The 24602-nt window shown below is 30.3% G+C and overlaps 1 protein-coding gene across 9 annotated transcripts in view; it reads right to left on the bottom strand.

Moving 5' to 3' along the window:
- Positions 1-436: 436 nt before the first annotated feature.
- The window catches only part of LOC145268298 (CREB-regulated transcription coactivator 1-like), a 237986-nt gene continuing 213820 nt past the window's right edge, over positions 437-24602 (bottom strand). For all 9 annotated transcript variants that reach the window (XM_080123726.1, XM_080123735.1, XM_080123774.1 and 6 more), the window contains 3 exons: positions 17586-17798; positions 9346-9796; positions 437-8661 (listed from right to left, as the gene is read on the bottom strand). In XM_080123726.1, coding sequence (XP_079979852.1) covers positions 8450-8661; positions 9346-9796; positions 17586-17798 — 876 coding nt within the window. In that variant the 3' untranslated portion in view covers positions 437-8449. The remainder of the gene's footprint in view (positions 8662-9345; positions 9797-17585; positions 17799-24602) is intronic.

The raw sequence follows: 24602 nt of genomic DNA, 5'->3' as shown, positions 1-24602 counted from the left end.
AGATCATGGCTTGGACCAGGTCAGAAAAGTTTTGGGAAATCGAAATGAGCTGACATCAATAGAAAGCTAAGGTATGGACGTTAGCATTTAGAGAGTTGATGGTGTCACATACGTATCAAGAGTGCAACTAATATCTACAGAAAGTGTTGGAGTCTGTTTTCTTTTGGATTTTATTTTATTTTTGATACTTATGAACCAATGTGCACCCCTTCCATAGGCACCATTGTGAGAGACCACATGACTAAAAGAGAAAATGAAGGAAAAGGAAGCCATGGAAACATTGCAGTCAGAGACGTTGTCAAGTTGGGGACCACTTGATTTCACATCGAATAAGGGTTTTGTCTGTAAAACGGAAGCCAGTTGTGTCGTTTTGATTCTAGGTACAAGATGTTGTTCCAGAAGAGAAAGAAAAATAAAAAAAGCGAAAGGATAAAAGTAAGGGCTTAAAATTGATTTTATTTACTTAATAAATGGTGAATAGATTGGATCTGCAATGAATAATTTGAGGGGTACATAATTGTGTTAGAGTTCCAGATACATTGTCCGTATCGAAAAACCGGTATGTTTGGTTTGGGAATTATTTTTTCTCTCTCCCTATTAATACAGATTATATAACAGTAAACAAACAAATAAACAAAATTAATTTTTGTTGTCAACTAAAAGTTTGATTAAACAGATGCAACGATTCAGCTGGTGTCGGCAACAAAATTTACACCAAAGTCTAAGATCACTTCAGATAAGAAAAGAAATCTTAAGAGTTTTTTTTTTTTTTTTTTTTCTTTTCCCCTCTTGAAAAGGGAGAGGGGAAAAAAAAGTATTATAGAATCAGCATAAACAATAAAAATATCTAGATTATTAAGATTGTTTCTGTTGACTCAATGGTGTCAAAATATTGAGCCTAGATTTATTGAAAATGTAAAAAGATCTTTAAATGTTAAAAAATAAAGACTTTCAACATTTTAAAACCAGCGCAAATGTAAAAAAAAAAATAAAAAATAAAAAAAAAATGCAGCCAAAATTTTGTAGCTCTTTTATTATGAATTCACACCAAATGTTTTTTGTTGAAAGCAGTTTTTTTTTCTTCTCTTTTCTATCTTATGGAAACTTCTGAAACTGGCACAGAGAGTAAAAAGATAGTCTCCACCGCCTATGATTTCAGAAACACCATTTAGTGTGCAGGACAAGGGTTAGGGTTTTAAAAAGATAAAAATAAAATTGCTCATATTAGATTAAAGATGCTTTAATGCACATTCAGTATTTTAATTTATATAGAATATGTATTCATGTACTTCGTTATAAAATGTGCATATATATATATATTTGTTTTATTTCTTATTCGATGATGTAGAGAAATACAGAACGTTTTTTTTAACTGTGTGTGTGTGTGTGTGTGTGTGTGCATTTGTGTGATACATTTTTTTTTTTTTTTTTTTTAATGCATATTTACATGGATAATGCCATTTAAAAAACAAGTATTATTTATTCCATGGAGCAGAAAATGAACATAGAAAACAACTCAATTTTCATTTTATGTTTTATTTGTTTATCCCCAGCCCTGTGGACTAAATTAATTGTTCATTTCATGGTGTTATCTATGGAAACAAGAATGTCAAAAGTGATTTAAAAAATTGTGTAATATATACTATCAAAAATGAACTCCAATGTAAACTTAGGTAAATAGAGAATGTGTGTCTGGAAACAGTGGAACTGCTGCAAATTATCGGAGAAATTCAAATTAAGAACGTATGAGTAGTACTCACAAAAATTAAAATGAGTTGGAATGAAACCCAACTCAAACTCATTTTTGTGAGTTACTAATTCATTAGAGTTCAACTTGGTTGAAAAGTAATAATAAAATCATGTTTAAAATTATAAGTAAAAGAAGGAAAAGCAAAATGTTTCACCCCTTTCCCTCCTACACACTTCAGAAATATGAAACTGATCAGGCTGATAACAGACAAGAGAAAAAAAATGGATGTTTGGTTTGTTATTAATTAGAGGATTTGTTATCATCTACTCGCATGTTCTTAACATGGAAAGGTTTTGCCAATCACTACAAAATGTACAAAACTAAGTCAGCCATTTTTAATCACACCAAAATCTCACCAATAAAAATTACTCAAGGAAAATAAAAATAGTTTAAACTTTTTTTTTTTTGTAATCAATTAAACATTTGGGAGGATATATATATATATATATATATATATATATATATATATCTTATTGGAAGGAAAAAGTTGTAGGAAGTTTTGGATAAAAAATTGAATGGATATTTGTCATGTTTACATTTTTTTTTATAATTTTTTTTTTGTAATCCACAAACACAGCTGATGCCCCACCATTTCTGGGACAGGTTCTTAAGATTTTTTTTTGTTTGTTTTTTAAGTAGGGGAGATGGCGTTATTTTTTCTACAAGAATGTAACAATGGTTAATGATATCTTAAATATTAAACAGAGCAATCAATCAATCAATGAGAAAGGGAATAAACTTGAAAAATGTTTCAGCATTTTAACCAGAGATTATCCGATATGCATGAACAACAATGGTTTATATGGGACGTTGGAGAGGGAAGGCAGTAAAAAATGCAGATGGACAGACAGAATAAAATGGCCACTGACTTCAGGTAGAAGACCCACAGCAGACAGTTAGGTGGATTTTTTTTTTCTCTTTTAAAGAAAAAAAAACCCCACAAATTTCATTCATTTAAAATAAATATAAAATAATTAAGTTTTTTTTTTATTCATTCAATTTGAAGCAACGGAAAAAAATGCATCTGTTTGTAAAGACACAAATAAAAAAGATGGCAGGAAATTTAAATCAAGAAGGTGTGTGTGTGTTATATGTATATATATATGTTTAGACAGCAAATCATGATTTAACCAGATTTGATTAAATACAGCAGTTTTCTTTCTGGATTTTTCTGGTTATTTTCTTGACACAAGCAATTTTGTCGATTTCGGTTGAGTAATGGCCAAAACAAGAACACTGAGCAACAAAATCAAGAAAATTGCTCATTGTATCGAAAAAATAAAAAATTGTATTTAATCAAATTTGCTTGAATTTATATATTAAATTAAAAAGATGATTGGTAAAAGTTACATAAAACTTTATTTTATTAATAAGGAAGAAAATGAGAAAAAGTAGGAAAAAACTTCTTTAGGTGATGGTATTTCAAAGCTAAATGCTTCTCATCAGAAGAGAAAACACTCAGCATTATATAAATATAAGGCTATACCAAACAAAAACCGAATTTTCTCCTCTTTTAATGAGAAGTGTTTAGCTTTGAAATGCCAGGGCCTAGTGTTTTTTTCCTACTTTTTTCTCATTTTCATCCTTATTGATCTAATGATACAATAAAGTTTTATGTAACTTTTATCCTTCATCTTTTTAATTTAATATATGAATTGCTCCTTTTAACTGTATAAAGCTTTTACTTTCTTGATAGGTTTGCTTTATTAAAGTTAAGATCCTTTTCAGGTATATTTATTATATATGTATATATATTTAATGCAAACTGAAATTCGGTAGACTTTTCCAACCCAAATTCTGCAGATTTTCTTGAACTAGAATCAGTTACAACTTGCAAATGTTTGGCTCAATCAAAATAGAGAGCTTACTGTCAAAATTCTTTTTAAAAAAACACAAAAAAAAAACCAAAAAACAATTTAACAAATTTATCTGTAAGGTAAAAAGTTTGTGTGAGGTGGGACAAGGAGTGGGAGGACAAAAACAAAACAGCAATACTGTTCAGTGCAGTATGCATTTTAGAACACAAGAAATATTAAAAATACCATCAAGTTACAAATTTTATTTTTATTCTTTGTTAAAAAATCTTTAAACTAAAATCAACAGCAAATCTTTTTTAAAAATATTAAAATTCAATAATTTAATTTCCTTTTAGTTGGATCCATCCTCCATAATGGATAAATATTAGTAATATAAATTTTCTTAATAGAGGATAAGTTGTAGCATCTACCACAGACATAGCATGTAAAACAATATTTTTTTACAAGTACAAATACCATTAATAAACAAATTTATGAAAAATAAAAAAAAAATAAAAACAATAAAAAAAATCCCAAAATGTTAATATCTTAAAAAAAAAAAAAAAATTAAAAAGAGTAATACTATCAATATTAATAATATTGCCACTCAAATTCCAGAGAAAGCCAAGGGTCGTTATCAGTGAGAAATCAATGGTAAACAGCTGCTGTGATAATGTAAAATGATTTGCAATTTTTGAACAAGACGGAGAGTACTGGAAATCGGGTGAGACTTGCTGTAATTTGGACTCCAAGGAGTATTACTTGTTATTGCCAGTGAACAATCACTGATAATGATTTGGATGAAAGCTTCCAGTGAATAAATAATAATAGCCTAGGAGAATGAAAAGATTAAGAAGGAAGAGAACCATTCAACTTCTACCAAAAGGGCACAAAGAATCCTGAGGTGGCTTATTGTCACTCAAATTCCAGAAAACCAACGCCCATTATCAGCAAGAAACCAATGGTAAACAGCTGTTGCAAGAATGCAAAGTGATCTAAAGAAACAGAGAGACTTATCGTCACTCAAGCTCTAATGAACACAATTTTTTTATGCTAGTGAGTGGTCACACGTAATGACTCACATGAGTAAATAATAATAGTAGTAGTCATAGTCATAGCTGTAGTCATAATGATGCTTAAATAGTGGTTTTCTAGGCATTAAAAAAAATTAAACTGGTCCTAAGCCAAACACAAGATAATTAATGGCAATTAAAATAAAATAAATGAATTTACTTCTTTTTTTTTTTTTTTTTTTTTTTTGTGAATTTCTCAAAAGATGATTTCATGTTTGTACATATTTATAATTGTTTTGGAAATAAAAATTGAGCTTTGTCTGAACACAAGCATGTTAAAAATTAAAGTTTAGTTATTCTTGAAAATCTGCAATACTGTCTTCAGTGAGATTAGGAAGCTGGGCACACATGGCAGATCAAGACGATTAAACAAAGAGATGAAAGTAAGGCAAAGAGAACGAGGGAGGGGGGAGTCAACAACCAACAATTGTTTTAAATTAAAAAAATAAAATTTACAATATCTTTTTTTATTTATTTTTTTTTTTTTAGGAAATATCAATTTTCTTTTTTTTTTTTCTTGGTTGTTTACACATTAATGTCTATAATACTGTGTGCAATTGAAAAAATGTAAACAAGGTATGAATATGTGCATGCATGTATATGAGTGTGTATTAATATGTATGCATGTATATGTGTTAGAAGTGTGTATGTATACACATGATGCATTATTATAATGAATGCTTCTGAACCTACAGAATAGTCATCCTGAAATGGATATTCTGCTAGTTCATAATAAAATTGTCTCAAAAGAACAGTTTTGTACTATTTCAATTTTATATAGTTCTAGCTCTGCGATATATTGAATTGGATTGGATTTTACATCTCCTTATGAATATTAAAATCAACACATATATGCAATTAAATCTTATGTCTAGAATCCTTATTCAAATTATTGATTTTTGATCAAAATCCATTACATGATTTCAATTCTAGAAACATGTCTAAAATTTGGAGCTTAAGCTTGAAGAGTTTTAAGATAGTGAAATTTATAGAATCTTGCTTAATTAGCGTCTGATAACTATGAATGAAATTTCATGTAAATCAGAAATATTTAAATTTGCAAATGGAAAAGCAGTACCCATATCATGTCCGCTAGCAACCTTTTTTTATGATAGCTAAAAAAAACCTAAGATTTGGAGAATCTTTATTAATTGATGTAAATACCTATGGTATCATAAAAATCAGATATCTTAATATTCATGAAGAACTTCCAGCTACCTTTTAAATACAACTTAATATACCTCATATTAACTAACCATACACCTATAAACGATGTTGCACATTTATAATGCTTGGTTAATTAGTTTATTTCACAAACCATCTATATAAACATATATAAATAAATAACAGATATAAACAGATATAAACAGATTACCTATTAAATATAAACAGTATTTACTCTAAGAACATTTCATTATAACATACACACATAGAAAAAGAAATAAAAAACAAAAATTGATTGTTTTTCCTTTTCAAGATTATTATCAAATATACATATGTAACATTAGTGGGAGAAACCTAAGCAGAGTGCTCATTTATCAAGAAAAATTAAAAAAATAAGTGTGTGTGTGTGAGAGAGAGAGAGAGAGAGGGGTTCAGAACAACATGGATATCATCTATCTCAAATCCAACAAGAGGGAAACAGCATGTGACCGCCCTTTATGGACTGCTCTCAGACATTTTCCAAAGCAACAGGCCACAACGAAAACCAAGGAGAGTCCATAAGCGGCGGTTACATGCCATTTCCCTCTTGTTGGATTTGAAACTGATGTATGTAAACTTCTGTAATACACACGTGCAGAAAAATTATGTTATGGTCAAAGTTATGCACTTTTGTTTTTAAAATTATTTAATTACTATATATATATATATATATATATATATATATATATATACATATGTACACACACACAACATATTCATATGGATTTGTCGTGATTTGCTTTCAGCAGAGTTGTTTAAAATGCTTCCAGTTTGAAACACGGATAAACATGAAAGGTGAAAAAAAAAAAAAGGTGGCGAGGAGTGGGTAAAAAGGAATATGTCAACTAAATGCTGCTCTCAAAATACAAAATAATGAAATGGTGACATGAAATCTTCAATCTACGGCAGCATCAGCAAAAAAAAAAAAAAAAAAAAAAAAAAAATGAATCGATTTCTTCACAAAACCATTGGCAGAATCGTATGACACATCGCCACCCCAAACTCAAAAATCATGCACCATTGCGAATAAAAATCATTTCAGTCCAAAAACACTAGTGTATTTCAGTCAACATAATATTTCATTTGGATTATTCAAACGACTATCCTCATCTTGGTTGTTATTCACACAAAGTTTTGCTGATGTAACCTCTGACCTTATTCAGATTCATCTTTTTGAACTTAGGAACCGTCAAAGCTGAACCCTGTAACCGGTATAAAATTTTGAACTGAACCATCCCCCCCCCCACTTTTTTTTTTTTTAAATTCATGGGATTAGATTGTTCTTATTCCATCAGCCATGGCAGATAACTTTATGGTATTCGTAGTATTGTACTAAGGATTTAATCTTCAACATCCAGAAGACTGTCACTTGGAAATGGTTCACGAGATTGAATTGTCAATTCTTATGACAGGAGATAATAACTAAAAATAACATAAAAAATGAACACTTCTACCTAGTCCTGGCTGACAAAACATGAACAATTTAACCCCTTGGATTAAATAAAAGGTTCAGTTCAGAATTACATATAGGTTCCTAAGCTTGCCATAAAGATTCCTATGTTTGACTAGAAGCACCTGAAGAAGGTCAAAGATTAACTAGGTTAAAACACTGTGAAAATAACAAAGATATTGTCAGAATAATCCAAATTATCAATACTCACCTCAAAAAATTACGAAACGTTCCATATTTCAGTAACAGAATGTCTTTTTTTTTTTTTTTTTTTTTTTAAATTTCAACTTTTGCAGGAGTGCATATTTTTTTTTAGAAATGACATATTCTGTCCAAATGTAAGTATTTGTCGATTATACTTTTAATACAGCTTTGTTTTTTGTTTTTTTTTTATTTATATCTGCAGTCATTGCTTTATATCTGAATATATTTCTTTGTATTAATTTTTCTTGTTTTAATATTATTCAACAAAAAAATACCCTCTTTCATTATGAAGGGGTCAGATTGATAGCATTCCGGTTGAGAACAGCTGTCTCATTAAACAGTCAAATGTAACCAACCATTGCAATAAAATTGTTACAATTTCAAATTTATTATTTTTTTTTTTTTTAAATTTTTAAAAACATATTTTCAAGTTTTTTTTCTCCATTTTTCATGGGTGAGGAGAGGGGGGAGAGGTGAGGTTTATTTTTATAGGATGCATGCACGTGCTGATGAGATGGAATGTCTTTTGCTATGGCAATTGTGATGGAGAGAATGAATGCAAGCTTTGTACAAGAAAAAAACCAACAGATCAACATATTTTGGTGATATCAGCCTGGAACTTTTTTTTATTTTATTTATTTTTTTTAAATAAAAATTGTTATTTCGCATCCCCTTTTTTGTTTTTAACTAGGCAGGTTCAACCATTTTCAGCTTCTTTTTTATTTTTGGAATAGTTGAGTTGATTGAGCAGCAAAGAAGGATTGGATTTGTTCACAATTTGGCAAAAGTAGATTTGAACAAGATGCAACAATCTGATTATGATTTCAACAGAGAAAGAGAGGGAGAAGGGAAGAAAAGAGAAAGAGACAACATCATCATCATTTGCAATCTTGACTGCCCATGTTCTTCTCTTTTCTCTATTGTTGTAAAACGACAGAGAAAAAAAAAGTGATGCTTTTTTTTTTTCACCTATTCACTGCCGATCGAGTTTAAATGAATCTTCTGTTGCAGCATCTGTAATGAGGTTCGGATCGGTCAGCATTTGAACATCGTCGATGTCAAGTGGATCCAAACCCATTTTCCAGGTTTCTTCCCCAGTAAAGAAATCAGAGTCAAAGTCATTGAAGCCTGTGATGGCATTACCAAGTTCTTTGGCAAAATCCTGCCTAGAAAAATCATCAGCACCTGCAAAAAAAAAAAAAAAAAAAAAAAAAAAAAAAAAAAAAAAAAAAAAAGGCAATAGATAAAATTAAACGCAAAATAACAGAAATTATAAAAAAAATATATCAATGATCATCTCTATCTTTTGACGATTGTCAAGATGCAGTATCTGTTCTGATACTACACTTCATCTTTTCTGTTCTTAGTTAGCAAGAGAGAAATCCTTCTAGACTGAGGAAAGCTTTATTTTTATCCCAATCCAGAATGTCAACTATGGGGGGGGGGGCAAAACTGGAATTTCCCTCCACATTAAAAACTGATTTCCCTCATGGAGAGGCAAGTTACAGCATCTGTATATAAACAAATTTATAAGACAAATTTATGTGTGCTTTTATGGGTGATTTCCTTGTGACTATGTAATTAATATATTAAATTAATATATTTTTAAATTATTTATTTAGTTGATTATTTATTAGAATAAAAAATGGAATATTGTAAGATAAATTTTCCAAAAATCCTATTTAAAAAATATTTTAATGACAAAATTAAATCAACCAGAATGCATTTTGTTTCTTTGTAAACAAATGAAGCATTTTAATCTTTTAGTTTAAAACAAAACCAAGAATGAATTACTGTGTGTTCCTTTGAAATTTGAAAGTCTTTAAAAACTAGCAAATTAACAATAAAAAAAAAAAATAGTATCCTTACCGGTAAATATGATATGTGGTATTTTATTACTAGTTTGTGGAGATAACTGCTGCTGTTGCGGTTGTTGTTGTTGTGATTGTTGTTGTTGTTGTTGTTGTTGTTGTTGTTGCTGGTGTTGTTGTTGCTGCTGGAGATGGTTGGGTGATGATTGTTGTTGTTGTTGTTGTTGTTGCTGTTGTTGTAATTGATTCTGATGGCCGGTTTGATGCTGTGGCGAGGATTGTTGTGTTGATATCGTATTTAACAGCTGCTGCTGTGACTGCGCGCAGAGCGAGCTCAAGTCGGAAGGGTAAAAAGACGAAACATTAAATTCTTGATTTCCACTGGTGACAGCGGCAAGTCTTTGAAAGTCTTCATCTGTAAGTTCAAAAGGTTGTGGCGGGATCTGATAACTGGACAGGTTGCCTAACGAGTTGGAGTTAACAGATGTTGATGATTGGCTGTCAGGAAGCTGAAACAAAAGACATACACACTTAAATATTCACTATATATGCATTACATACTGATATATTACTGCTTTATGTTATATACTTGTATATTTATTTGTTTCAATATGAGTCAAGCTCAGTAGTAGTAGTATGAAAATATTTTTATGAAGTAATTTATACAGAAATATTTGCATTTTACGCCAAGGAGTTTGTCAGGCTATGTAAGCTCTATACAACATTTTTTGAGCTGACAAACACAGATCTATGGAAGATCATAACCAAATTTGGATGTCCTGAGAAATTCATCTCAATCGTCATATAATCGTATGATGGGATAATAGCTTATATCATAGATGATGGAGAGGCTTCCAATAGCTTCCCAGTCAATGACAGTGTTAAACAGAGCTGTGTACTAGCCCCAACACTCTTCAGAATAATGTTCTCAGCTGTGCTGACTGATGTATTAATCACAGAAGACCCCGGAATAAGCATCAATTACCAAACAGACGGGAAATTGTTCAACTCAAAACAACTTAGTGCTCTCACAAGGATTAATATCACCATTATATGAGACCTTATATCAGCTGCTGATTGTGTCCTTGATACTAACAGAGCCAAACATGCAATATAATGTTGATCATTTTTCTGAGGCAACAATTTCAAACTAACTATTAACATAAAGAAGACTATCAGCCTGGTCCAGGGGGAAAATATATGTTGTGGACAAGTTCACTTACTTGGGCAGTACCCTATCAAGGGCAATATAGACGATAAAGTCGACTGCAGTATAGTCAAGACTAGCACTGCCTTTAGATGTTTCCAATTGACTGTGTGGGAGTGTAGAGGAATTTAACTGTAGATCAAACTTATATATATATGTATGCATACAGAGTTGTGTTTCTTACCATCCTCATGTATGCCTGCAAAACTTGAACCATATATGCCAGACATACCAAGAAACTGAACCATTTACACACTAACTGCCTCTGTAGAGTGATGAAAATCAAGTGGCAAGGTAAGATACAAGACACAAAGGTTTTCGTTCAATCAACCCCCGTCAACACACACCATGCTGCAGCAGTGTTAGATTCATTGGCCAGATCATATATGCTGCTTATCAGATTCAAGACTCCCAAAATAACTTCTGACCAAAGGAAAAAGAAATGTAGGAGGACAACAGAAACGGTTGTTTGAAAGTGTCCCTCAAATAGTTTGGTTTGTATTCCAACTTGTAGGAAAACCTAGACAAAGACGGATGTTCCTGGCTTGTCACAAAGGGGCTACAATTGCAGGAGATACTCCAGAGCTCGAATCGGACTGATGAGCCATCTCTGGACCTGCAGAACAATTGCATGATCACAGTCATCTCCACAAATGCTGAATGAACATCATAATTATCATTAAGCCACCATTTATTCTTTCATTTTTTTTTCTTTATTTCACTTATACTATTTTCTACATATCACACAAAATTTTAAAAAATAAATAAACGCATCTGATTTTCACTTATTTTTCATTTGGCATCCTGAATATAATTACAGAATGGTTTTATTTCAGCAATTTCATCTGGCTAATCATAATCCATTTAATCAGATTTCAGAATGCTTGAATACATTACCAAACATCTCACATCAGATTCATAATCGCAATTTAACCTGACACCTATGCTTATTAAAAGTAACTTATTTTTAAAATTCAGGTATTAAGATGAGGCATATATAAAAAGAATACTGATAACTCGGTTTCATCGATTGTTTTCTTTTTAGAAAAACAAAATAGAAAATCGCTATGTTGAAAAGACTGGTTTTATTTAAACTAAGACAAAAACGAAAATCGATTATCTTTTAACTATTATTTCTTTCTTAACTACAACAAAACAATCAACAGTTTTCTTTTTATTAATACAAAATAGAAAGTAACTTTCTAATCTCTTACTAACTTTACAGAAATTTTTATTAAACTAAAAACAAACAGAAAAACGTTTACCTTTTTGCTACTGTTTACATTGTTTTTTATTAAGGCCAAAAACAACACTGATCACTAACAAAAAATCAATAACTTTCAAGAACTGTTTTCTGTTCACTAAAACAAAACATCACTAACTTTAAAAACTTTTAATAAAAGCAAAAACAAAACTAAAAAGAAGGATAACTGCTTACAAAGTCTTTGGCTGTATTCATTTTAAAACAAATAATCACTAACTTTTAAGTATTTTAAAAAATAAAAACAAACAAAAAAAAAGTTTACTAATTTTTATTAGATGTTAATTTATTTTTACTAAAACCAAAACAAAACCGATTACTAACACAAAATAGCTTTTAACACCTGATTTTTTTTCTAAAAAAAACAAAAAAAAACAATTGCTTATGAAATCTGACTATTTTCTTTTTATTAAAACAAAGCAGATCACTAACTTTTTAACAAATGCTTTTTAGTTTTAATACAGCCAAAAGCAAAACTCATGACTAACAAAATCGATTAATAGCTTTTAAGGACTGTTTAAAAAAAAACAAAACAAAAAAAACAATTGCTTACAAAGTCTTCAACTGTATTCTTTTTACTGAAACAAAACAGATAATCACTAACTTCAAGGGACTTTCTGTTTTTTACTATAAACAACCTGAAAATCATTTACTAATTTTTAAGGAATGTCTTGTTTTTTTAAACAAAACCAAAACAGATTATTAATTTTTAACAACTTATTATTCTTTCATACAATAATAACAACACTGGAAACTTTTTTTTAAGGGTGAGGCGTTATTTTTGTTTTTTTTTACTTATCAAATTTAGCTTCTTTTTTCTGCTTTAATAATAACTTAAAACATGTAAATCGATAGGATATTTTTTAGGTGGTCGAACATCAACGTATATCTTCCATATAAATACATTTGGTCAAAATAAAAGGTGATAAGTATTTTCAACATGCGACATAACAATAGGTACTTTAAGAGGGGTTTCTGAATTTTTCCTATCAATCCATATCCTCTGAATACTGACTATTCTTGTCAACATGTAGCCAAATCAGTATCAGTGCTTTCACCAATAAAAACTTAAGGTGACATTATGCCCTGCCTTAAAAATATTTTTTGGTAACTATGTGAGTAATGTCTCATTTTTTATTGAAGATTTTCCAAACCAAACTTCTTTTCTTCACAAGTAGAAGATGAGATAACTTTATTATAAAAAAGGAAGCATAAGAACTTGGAGCTGAGAGAAAATAAAAGAAATTATGGAGTTGATCCAATATGCTCTTACTTCATCTTACAAATGTATCCATGTTTTATTTTTCTTATGCAGTGAAAAAAAACTTTTTTTGGGGTGGGTGGGGTGGGGATGTAATAGACATGCTGTAAATTTTCTGTTCAAGTTCTCATCATAAATCAGTGGGAGTCACATAAGATAGGCATCTACAGCGATACTGATTTTGTCTGATTAACAACCGTGGCATTTGTGATGATCCTATCACTAATAATAGGTAACATTGATTCAAAATGACATAACATTTGAGAGATCTGTTTTGAACACTGTAGGGTCTGTGTTTATGCCGAATCTTTCAAGGTTGGACACAGAATTTCTCAAGATAATCTCCTTTCCCAGGCAATGATGGGGCATGGGTTAACTAGTTTAATAATAAATATTTAATTATTATCTACATATGTATACATTTCAGCCTTGTATAAATCATTAGCGTAGAAATAGCTGTTCAAACCATTCACACAATTTAAACCTGAGAATAGTCACTAATCACTATATATATATATATATATATATATATATATCCATTATTTATTCATACAAACATTATTGACTTCAGTTCTAACCAAGAATCAGCCGAACTTGCTAAGACCAGGTTCTTAGCATCAAGGCAGAAACAAAAATTAATATAGATTCATAAGAGTTACATGCAGAAATGGTCACAGGATATGGTTTTAATTTAATTTGCCTTTATATTAAGAATTTGGTCCAACAAGCTAATTATGAGCTACAACTGAAATGTCTGCCAATGTGTAGCCAATAATGACATAAGAACAGAAATACTGGAAACTCATTAATGTTCAAACTTTAGATACAAGATTGAAAAATGTAGTTTGCAATCCATTCTAATGACTAGGCATCCATAATGGGTTTCAAACTTGTTACACTGAAGATAAACGGATTACTTTTTTTGTAGATGTAGGTATATACAGGTTTTGCACCCCCACCCAATAAAATGAATAATATTAAAATATGGGCTGAACATAAAAGTAGCAATATTTGACGTATAAGTTATAAAAAATAATTGAACAAAGTTATAGGAAAGCATGTGTTGCTTACCTTTTATTATTGAAAAATGAAAACGTCTTATTTTATAGAAATTATAAAGAGAAAGGGGCAATTAACTCTTCCAGACCACATATAACACAAGCATCCTTAACAAAGAGAGAATAGGTGGAAAACTCATCATCATTATCATCATATTCAATTTAACGCCAGTTTTACATGCAGGCATGCATTGAATGGCTTTAAGACACTGACTTCCAAACTAACCTATGTCTGGCCAGGTCCTTATTTATCTGACTTTCTCTCAAGTCGATTCTTATCACTTTTAGTGTTTTCTTTGACTTTCTCTTGTGAACCAAAACATCTAATACAAGAACTCTCATCCATTCTTCCAACGTGGCTATGCCATCAAAGTGGCCTACTCTGCACACATCTATCTATACTGTTCAGATTTAATCTTCCTCTAATCAAAAATTTTGGAACACAGCTGCTAAATATAATAATCGATAACATGGCTTACATTTAGTTTAATTTAGCTTCACACAAAAAGGTACAATTTTTTTTAAAAACTTTTATTCACTCTGAACAAAACATACTGACACTGAAATATAAGAGACTACTGTGAATTAGTGGCCATATTTATAAGGGGGGGGGGTATGCATACTAAGTAAAGAGTCATTCAGTGAGATGTTTGCTTGCATACATTTAAATTTCTGCATGTTGGTATAGTTGGGGAAACAGAAAGCAGTGAGAGAATTACAACACAAAAACAAGTGATCTAATGAAAGCAGCTATTAGAGTACAAAGTTTTCTGATAGCCGGAGACCTCTACAGTGAAGAGGTGGGATTTTGTTGCTTTTTAGGTTAGTTGGGAGTATTTATATTGGAGGTGGGTACAAGTGCAGCAAGTTCATTGGAGCATATTATGTTGAAATGCTTGTAAAATAAGCACAGGAATGCAACACTGCAATGATGCGACAGGGGTTGGAGTTTAGTAGACAGTGCAAGACTGACATCTTTTGCATCTTGCACAAGAGAGAGAGACTGGTGGTTGGTGCACTAGCCCAGATGTTAAAAATACGCCATACAAGCGCAAATAGTGGCGAGATACGATACTAAAGGAGTGTGAAGTTTAAATATTGGGCTCTCAGGAATGGTACTATTAGCTATAGCAATTGGTGATAGGAAAGGTTTCTTACAATTGCTAAAGTAAAATAGCTTTGTCTTGGTAGCATTAACTGTAACCACTCATTTCTGGTCCCATTTTACTGCAAACTGAGGATTATGAACGATTCAGCCATTGCCTTGAATATATGTGTGTGTGTGTGTGTGTGTTTTTGATTTGCCCACATAGAGAATAGAGCATGATGTCATCAGTAAATGAACTCATTATGGACACTATTACATCAGAAAAGTTATTTATAAAAATTAGTAATAATGAATAAGAAATCTAGGCAAAGTATTAATCTCCTAGGGCACACCTGCATTAATGTGATATTTTAATGTACAGTTATAGAGGACAACCTGGATCTTTCTTTTAACCAAGAAGAATTTCATTATATTAAATATTTGTCCAGAATACCGTACAAATTAATTTTCTTGAGAAAACCTTTGTATCAAAAACTCTGGATATATCAAGCACTAGCACCCTAGTTTCACTTGCCTTGTCCAGTGTATAATATATGTGTTCAGAGATGCCCTTTAGGATACCTGCAGTAGAACGGGATTGCCTAAATCCATACTGTTAGTGAAAAAGTTTAGCATTTTTCAAGATGGTATTAAATATACTATTATAGATTTCCCAGAAATTGAAAATTCCTCATTTCTGTGACTTGACTCACTGCGTTTTCTGTTTATCTTGGTATACCTATTCTTACAATGGATTCTTGATGCTATAAATTTTTATCTATTTCTAGCTGACTTATAGCTGTTAAAATGATGGAATTCTTGCCTTAGCTACACAAGTCAAAATGAACCGTTGGATAGAGTAGGGTTTACTATAGAATTATTCTGTGAGAATAAATACTTTTATGCCTGCTTTGACCCATTCAGTTATCTCATTTGCTAACTGTTCAGCAGGGACAGAAAAGGTTTCACTTCACGAGCCATCTGTGTTAAGATCTCTGAGGGATTCAGTCTTTATGATAATATTAACCTTTAACATAAGATGATCCGCCTTCCTAAGTGGACTAATAGAGAAACTATGCATGCTGTTAGCAATTGTATCTGCATAGCTAGCCAGGTTAATCTCTGTGAACATTAAAATTCCCAGATATATGGATTTGGGTACTCAAATTCAAGGAAAGTGTTGCATCTATCTACATTATGGGAACCATAGTATAGTAGGGTACAGTTCTGGGTTGAAGGAAAATGATAGATCATATGCAGTAATAAATTTAAAGCACAAATAGGTCTGATTATCTGATTTTAGGATAAGTTCTCTAATCAAGGAAACAATGTTATGGATATAAACTCTGAACACATGCATATGCTTGTTAAAGTCTTTATGGCAAAGTGGAAGATATCCTGATATCAAAATGATTAGTTTCGCTTTTGAATATCTGAGAAATTTATAAGGAGAAAGGATTCTATATCATTGAAGATAGTTTTAAGTCCTTTAATGTTCATAAACGAAAGTCTCAAGGAAGAAAGTGAATTGGCTGTTTTTTTGGGGTTTTTTTGTCGGAGTATCTGGTTTACCCTTCTGAGAACCTTGCGAACCTTCTGAGAAATGCATAATTTGTGAATTAACCCACTGCATTTTCCAAAATAGGCAAAACATCTGTAAGGTCTAGAAAAATACCTATCTCAGGATAGGTAAAATTAACTCTCCTAAACTGTTTTCTACCACTTTTATGCCATTTCATGAAGATTACAATAAAAATATAAGGCTAATAAAACTTATGTCTAGAATCCTTGTTCTAATTTTGATTAAAACCATTACAATAATTTTGATTCTGGAAAATTAAAAGGTTAAAGGGTTTTAAAAAATTGAAATTCTGGAAATCATTTTCTTTTCTCATCTTTTTGTTTGTTTTGTTAGGGATGGGGCATTCTACTGAATGCCAGAAACTGAGAAATTTGTTTTGAATTCTAATTATTCCTTTAAGTGCAACTGTTTGGATCTTTCTTATACTTAGTTCACTGGGTATATTTGTCAAGTAGTTTTTGAAATTCTTTTTCATGAGCCCAGTGGATTATGATTACTGGAATCTTCAATAAAAAAAAACAAAACAAAAAAACAAAACAAAAAAACAAAATTAAAATACCTCAAGTCAAGTGAAACTGGGAAATATTTACTAATAGATATCTATTACATACTGTTAAAATTTGACAAAAATTTGAATTTTAACAAAGAAATTCCGCTCCCTCTCCGCTAACGATAATAGTACTAACTTAACTTTGAGAACGTAATATTACTTATGAAATTGTGCAGTTTGCTTCTAAAATTCCAATTATTCTTATATTAATCAAAATCCTTATTCAGTTCTCCCTCCTCAGAAAGTCTTCCATTTTGTTATAAAAAAAATTGTATTTATAAAAAATACTTACCATGGTAAACTGCTCCAGTTGATGTTGTATCTGGTTGGTATTTTGTTGAATATAAAATGCATCACTAAAAGTACCTCCTCCCCCTCCTCCTTCTAATGAAGTCGAGGTGGGTGGGAGACCAGGAGATTGCACTGGGGAATATGACGTCTGTGACAAAGGTGATGTTGGAGACTGGCAGGTACTTTCACTATTTCGATACTGAGTCAAGGAAGGCTGCAAAGATTAATAATCATCACGATGAAACGTATGAGAACAAACAATAATCAAATTGATCAATCTTGAATCAATGATGACAATAATAAAAAGACAAACAGATCCTTTGCTTTACATCAATGTTGTCTATAGAGGTTGCCAGAAAACCTAGCAGACCAATCTCACGTATACAAACATGAAGAACCATTCCACACATTCTAAAAATATAGCTTTTATATAATATAAACTTATTCATAGTTTTTCTTTCTATTGATATTAACCCTCCACTCTATAATAAAGACCAATGTGTAGCTATTTGTATATATAAACCCGTCCAGTCACACAAAACGCTAGTGAGTAAAGACTGTACAGTACCTGATATTTCAAAATGATCACCCATCTGGTATTGGCCAGACCCAATGCCTCTTAACTTTGGTGATCTAATAGGAACTAGCGTGTCAATGTGATTATGGCCATAGTTGTTATACTTAAGGTAAATTTGTATCTTTAAGTAATTCAATTGGTCTAGAGTTTCATTGAGGCAGTCAGAGATGGATTCGTTTCTTGAAACAAATTAATTTCAAAATTTTGTTTGCAAAGATGTATAACATAAAATATAAATATGTATACAATACTTATTAGAATTATTTTATAGCAATTATTACATGCATTAAATGCATGGTATGACTAAGCAAAATAATTTATGGATTTCACTATGAAAAAATATATAGATAAATATTTCATTTTTAAAATAAGTTTATAAATTGTTACGCAATAATTTTTAAAAACTTGCACAGAAGGGATTTCCAATTTTTTGTGTTGAAAGAAGAAAGAATAACTAATTTTTTTTTTTTTTTTTAAATTTTGATAATAGCATTTTCATATTACTTAATTTCCAGATGATTCTAAAGTGATTTGTTGTTGAGTAGCAGATAGAGAATAATTTTCTAAAACTCTTAAAACGTTTTTATTCAGCTTTAATAGAAACACATTGACATTTGAATGCATTTCTTGTTTTATTCAATTCTTGTTTCAATGAAATGTGAATTTGCCAATTTCTTTTCATTTCATGTTTAATAATATGTGTCTGTATATATATATATACAGGGTGACCCCCCCCCCCAAAAAAAAACCAAAGAAAGTATATCTAGAACATATGCTGTAGAACAGAGAAAAATAGGCCAAAGACCCTAGTGTTTTGATGTGATGTTTTCAATATAATAAACTAGTTATGACCATGGTTTCATTTCATTCAGACAAAACACTAAGAAACGGGGTCTAATTAGAGTTGGGGCCCGTTTTTTTGGGGGGGGGGTCACGCTGTATATCATTAAATATTACAGATAAATTGTGTCTGCATATGTTCCTGATTAATTTTCACATTTCATCAGGAATTTTAAAAAAATCAAAAAGTTATCTAATATTTAAATAAACATGTCTTCAAGAAGAAATGCTATCCAGACATACATTATCTCTCATGTGTGTATGTGTGTGTATGTACATACCCAATAACATTACATACAAAATTAGTAACAATATTTTAAAATATTAACCTTAAATGTAGTTTATCCTAGGATGCTAATTCTGTCACTGTTGAAACAAAAATTATAAAGCTCTTTTCTGAAAGTAACACTTGTATGTTGGTGACATTTAATGACCTCATATACCATGTTCTCAGTTGTTTTTTGCAATTTTCATTTGTTCTTCACCATTTTGCTGGCTGTATTTATCACTTGAAAATGATTTGTTAAAAAATTGAAAGTACACGTGACACATATGGGACATTCTTTAATATTTTTGATTTTGAAACTAAGATTAAAGTAAAAAAGATATAATCAAGCCAAGGATTCTGTTGTGTTTAATAATGTTTGCTTAAATTAAAGAATGCTACCTAAATACACAAACACACATTTATTAATTAATAATATTACAGATCAGGTCTCAACTGAACATGGTATGATTATTGAGCACTTCATTGGGTTTCTACCAAAGAAAAGTAAAAAATTTTCTAAATGATCAACTCCAATAGTTTAATGTTTGAGCATCAGACGAGCTAAAAACATGCAAAATCATGCAATTGGAAGGAAACAAAGTATATACAAAAACATGTTTTAAGTCATCTTATGATTGTTTGCATTTGAAATTATCAGTAATAAACAAAAATTTATTCCATTATAATATCCTGCAGGAGAAGGCATCAAACACTTTCCATGTTAATCTCAAAGTTTTGTGCAATTTAGCCCCATTAGATTATTTTCTTTGGGAATATATAAAGTCCCATGTATATGCTGATAAACTAGACACAAAAGACCACTCAGAAGACAACATTTGATGCGTTATTGCTAAAATACAGCCTAATTTAATGTACAGAGTTTGTGAAAATTGGATTTCTAGATTATGTCATTTACATGGGGGCTATATGCCTGAAATTGTATTTAAATTATAAATGCCATAAATTTATCTTTAGAATAAACCACATGTTTGTATGATGAAAAAATGTCTGCGATTTAATTTAAAATTTGATCCTACTAAAACACACAAAAAACACACACACCCATATATATATATATATATATATCTTGAATTTTACCATTATTGGATATTCTACTCTTCACCCGACCATCCATTCACATGAGATCAGCCCCCCCCCCATTTCCTCTGGTTCACTATTTTTTTAAAAACTTTTACCAAGTAAGCTCTATGGCTTACTTGTAGTTTGATTAAATACTTTGCAAGCAAAATTTGTTTCCGCATTTTGCTAATTCCTACTCTCTGATGAGAAGGAAAGTATTTCTTTCAAAACTCTGTGGATTAAGGACAATCCACTTAATTTGTGTTTCCTTTTTGAAAATTAAATATGTTTTTAACATGTTTTATTAATTCTTTGTTCTTTATATAATTCTTTGATCTTTGTTATTATTTTAACTTATTTCACCATGAATGTTTATGAGAGGGGAGGGGTTGAATTATCTCCCTTGAACTATTGTACCCGAGAACATATAAATACCTTTTTATTGTGAAAATAATTATTCATGGATGCATGTGTTTCGTTGTTCTTATAGCTTATTAAAGTGGCTTATGGTTAGAACCAGAACCATAGTCAGTAGCCATTTAGGTCATAAGGTCTTCTCCAAAAATGGATATTTTTATCATTTATGAATGCGTATACATGAATTCTTTATTATAAAAAGTTCAGAAAATGCAAATTTATGAATAAAATAATTAACAATCTTTCCGTTCATTTAATATTAGCATGTTACTTTAAAATAAACATCCGACTAATTTTATTTTTGAATTTTTATTATCAAGACTTTCAATATATAATTTATATGCTTCAAGTAAACCAAAACACATACACTAATTTATATGCTTTAAGTAAACCATAACACATACACTATCTCTAGTGTTTGTTAATTTAAAAAGATGTTTAAATCCAGTTTCTAAAATAAATGTTCATGTGGAAATTGTTTAGCACTGCTTCAAAATAACATATTTACGGCTAGATTTAAGCAAAAATCTAGTTCTTTTTCTTTCCAATCTGAAAAAGAATTGAAACTCATCAGAAGATATTCAAAATAATGAATGCATGAACATTTCTTTTTTCAAACTTGATTTAAATATAACTTTTTAAATCAATAAGAACAAATATACAAACTAACTTATGAAAAAATAAAATCTTGAATTTTCTTACTCTGTAGGTCGAAATAAAAATTCTTATGCACAACTCTAAATGCATCTACTTTAATGAATTTATTTAAATAATTTAAATACTAATCAATGTGAGGAAAAAAATAATGACACCTTACAAAATAATATTTAGAAAATTTTATATGAATTTAGTAAAATTTTCAAACATTTGAAATTCAGGCATTTAGTAAATGGTTTATTTTTAAAAATTGGTTTTAATGTATAACACAAAAATTTGACTTTAAAAAAAGAAAAATGTTAAAACATTGAAATTTCACAGGAAAAAAACATTGGCTATTTTTGATTACACAAACATAAAAAAATGGAATAAAAATATCAACACAGGAAACTTCAAAATGAAAATAAATTTTTTCACAAAAGAAACTAAAAGTGTGCATAAACAATAAGTCACAACAAAAGAAAACTTTAAAAACTGTTAATTTTAAGCTTTGCTAATTTCACAAGGTAAAAATAAACTAACAGTTTTTAAAATACTTGTCATGCAAATAAAGATAGCATTGCACGCTTAAAAATATTGATTTAACATTTGATGGTCTTATGAAAGATGTTTGTCATGAAGAACTCTTACTCTCAAATTTGATTCAAAGAAACAATTTTATTATTGGTGATTCCAGAATGTCTAGTTTAACTAATAAAATAGAAATTTTTTGAAGATTATGAAATCGATAAAGAAAAAAAATCAAATTCAAAACTCAAAAGGGTTACCCCAAGTTTAATTTTTAGTTAAAAAACTTCTCACCAGCTAAAAATTTTTTTTCTCTTTTTTGCCACGACTAACATATATAGATAGATAGATAGATTCTGGACATATGCCCCCTCTTCTCCTAAAAGAACAAACAAAAATAAATTAAAAAAAAAAAACAATAGGACAATTTCAATTTAGTGATATTTAGCCTCTTTTCCCTCTTTCCTATATGGTACATGTTTTGTAAAAGATTTTGTTCTTTCATTTGACCAACTCAAAATAGTTATATATTCATTTCAACTGTAGGTGTGTGTGTATGTATATATATATGTGTGTGTTTATATATGTGTATGTATATATATATGTGTGTGTTTATATATATATATATATATATATATATATATATATATATATATATATATATATATGAGAGAGAGAGAACTAGTTGTACTTACCAAAGGTTTTAGTTTCATTTTTGCTTCACTTTTCTTTATTCTCTTTTTTAACTATACTTTTTATCAAATTACTAGCAGGCGCCCAGCATTGCTAGCTTAAATCTGATATTTTGATTAATGCAGATTTCGTATTTATTATTATACTAGCGGGGAGTACTCGGCATTGCCCGGGTGGAGGATATTGGCACAAGGACGAAGCAATGTTAAGAATGGCTTCCACGTGGTTAAAGTAAGTAAAAAAAAAAAAACGGTGGAGAGAGAGGTGGGTAATTAGTTTTCCACGCTAACCATTAGGCCAAAGAGAATAGTGAATTTAATGAGTTGGTAATTAACTTTTGCCCGAGTGGAGGATATTGACACAAGGACGAAATAAAAAATAAAAAAAAAGATAGAGAGAGAAGTGGGATTGAACTCGAAAAAGTAGGGTAATTAGTCTTCCTTTAGCAATACACATGGACGATAAAATGCATTAGATAAATACGGATTTCAAGGGGGTTCTGCTAAAATTGTCATATTTTAAAAACCAAAGCATCTTAAGTCCTAAAAATACCACCGTTTTGTTCAAAAATGAATATACTTTCAAATAAATTAATAAATAATAATGTACATTATATATTTTAAGAGTTTTAAGCAAATAAAGTGCTAAAAAGTTAGCATCATAAAACAGCGTTTTTGGCAAGATTTTGTAATAAAATATGCTTAAATATATTTTAATCCATTCAGATTTTGTATGTATTATTACAGAGCCAATTGATTATATTGTACCTAATATATAGTATTAATTTCAAAAGTTAAAAAAAAAAAAAAATAAAAAATTAATGCCTTAAAACAAAGCCAAAACATTTAGCACTCCAGTTGTGTCTCCTGCTGATTTAGCTATCAAGAGATTGATAAGAAAGATTTAATATCAAACAACTTTAAGAAATAAATTTAATTTGGACATGCACAGAAAGAAATAAAAATACATTGCTAAGTTAAAATGAACATTTTATATTTCAACTGGCTGACATATTTCATCCAAACAAAAAGTTTGCTTGGTGCATGATTACTATTTCCTGTAAATTTCAGTGTTAGTTTAAAAGTTGGTGCTTGTCTATAATTGGACCTAAAAAAAATTTTTTTTTTTAAAGAAAAATCTTTAAAAATCTTTATGATGTATGTACCTGTCACTGCACGAAGATGTCATATTCCAAAAATTATGTAAATTGATCAAGTAGTTTTTTTTTTTTTTTTTATTTAAAAAAATTAAATGTTATAACAAATTCTATCAGAGAAAACTTGACGCCATGTTTATTTTAAATGATATGCTACTCGCGACATCATTTGGTAATTATGAGAATGTAAGTACAACAAGGGCAGACAATCAACTTTATGGCCACCTGTTTGGATGCGGAGGGGGGGGGGCAACATACAATCAACACAATTTTACGTGAAATGAGCATCCACACGTTGTCCCCCACCCCCAACAAAAAGTCTGTGTTTATATTTTTGGGTGGGAGGCGAGACACGCAAAAAAGAAGATGGCAAAACCCCCCTTTTTTTTTTCTTAAACAAACAAGTGACCATAAAGTGGGTGCTCATTATAAGTTAATTTATAATAGAAAAGTAATCACCCACTTTTTTAAAAGTAACATTTCTTCATATCTTGGAAACTACTCATTTGCTGGAATGGGTGAAAAGTTGATTGTCTGCTCTTATTGATCTTACATTCTCGTAATTACCAAAAGATGTCGCTAGTAGTGTATCAATTAAAATAAACATGGTGTCAAGTTTTTCTCCGATAGAATTTGTCATAATATTTAATTTTTTCTAGAGGGAGGGGTCGTTTTTTTTGCCAATATTTTCAAGTCAGTTGACTAGCCTTAATTTAAACCTTTACCACTTCTGGTTTGGCGATGGACGCAACGGCAAAGACGTCACGTTTTTTTTTTCCCACATTCTTTTCCTCCTTCGCGATATAGGTTCTAGCTGCCTGTC

The sequence above is a fragment of the Euprymna scolopes genome, chromosome 4 (assembly GCF_053919585.1).
Source record: "Euprymna scolopes isolate OS-2025 chromosome 4, ASM5391958v1, whole genome shotgun sequence".
NCBI classification, from domain to species: domain Eukaryota; kingdom Metazoa; phylum Mollusca; class Cephalopoda; order Sepiida; family Sepiolidae; genus Euprymna; species Euprymna scolopes.
This window is presented reverse-complemented; position numbering and strand designations above follow the sequence as displayed.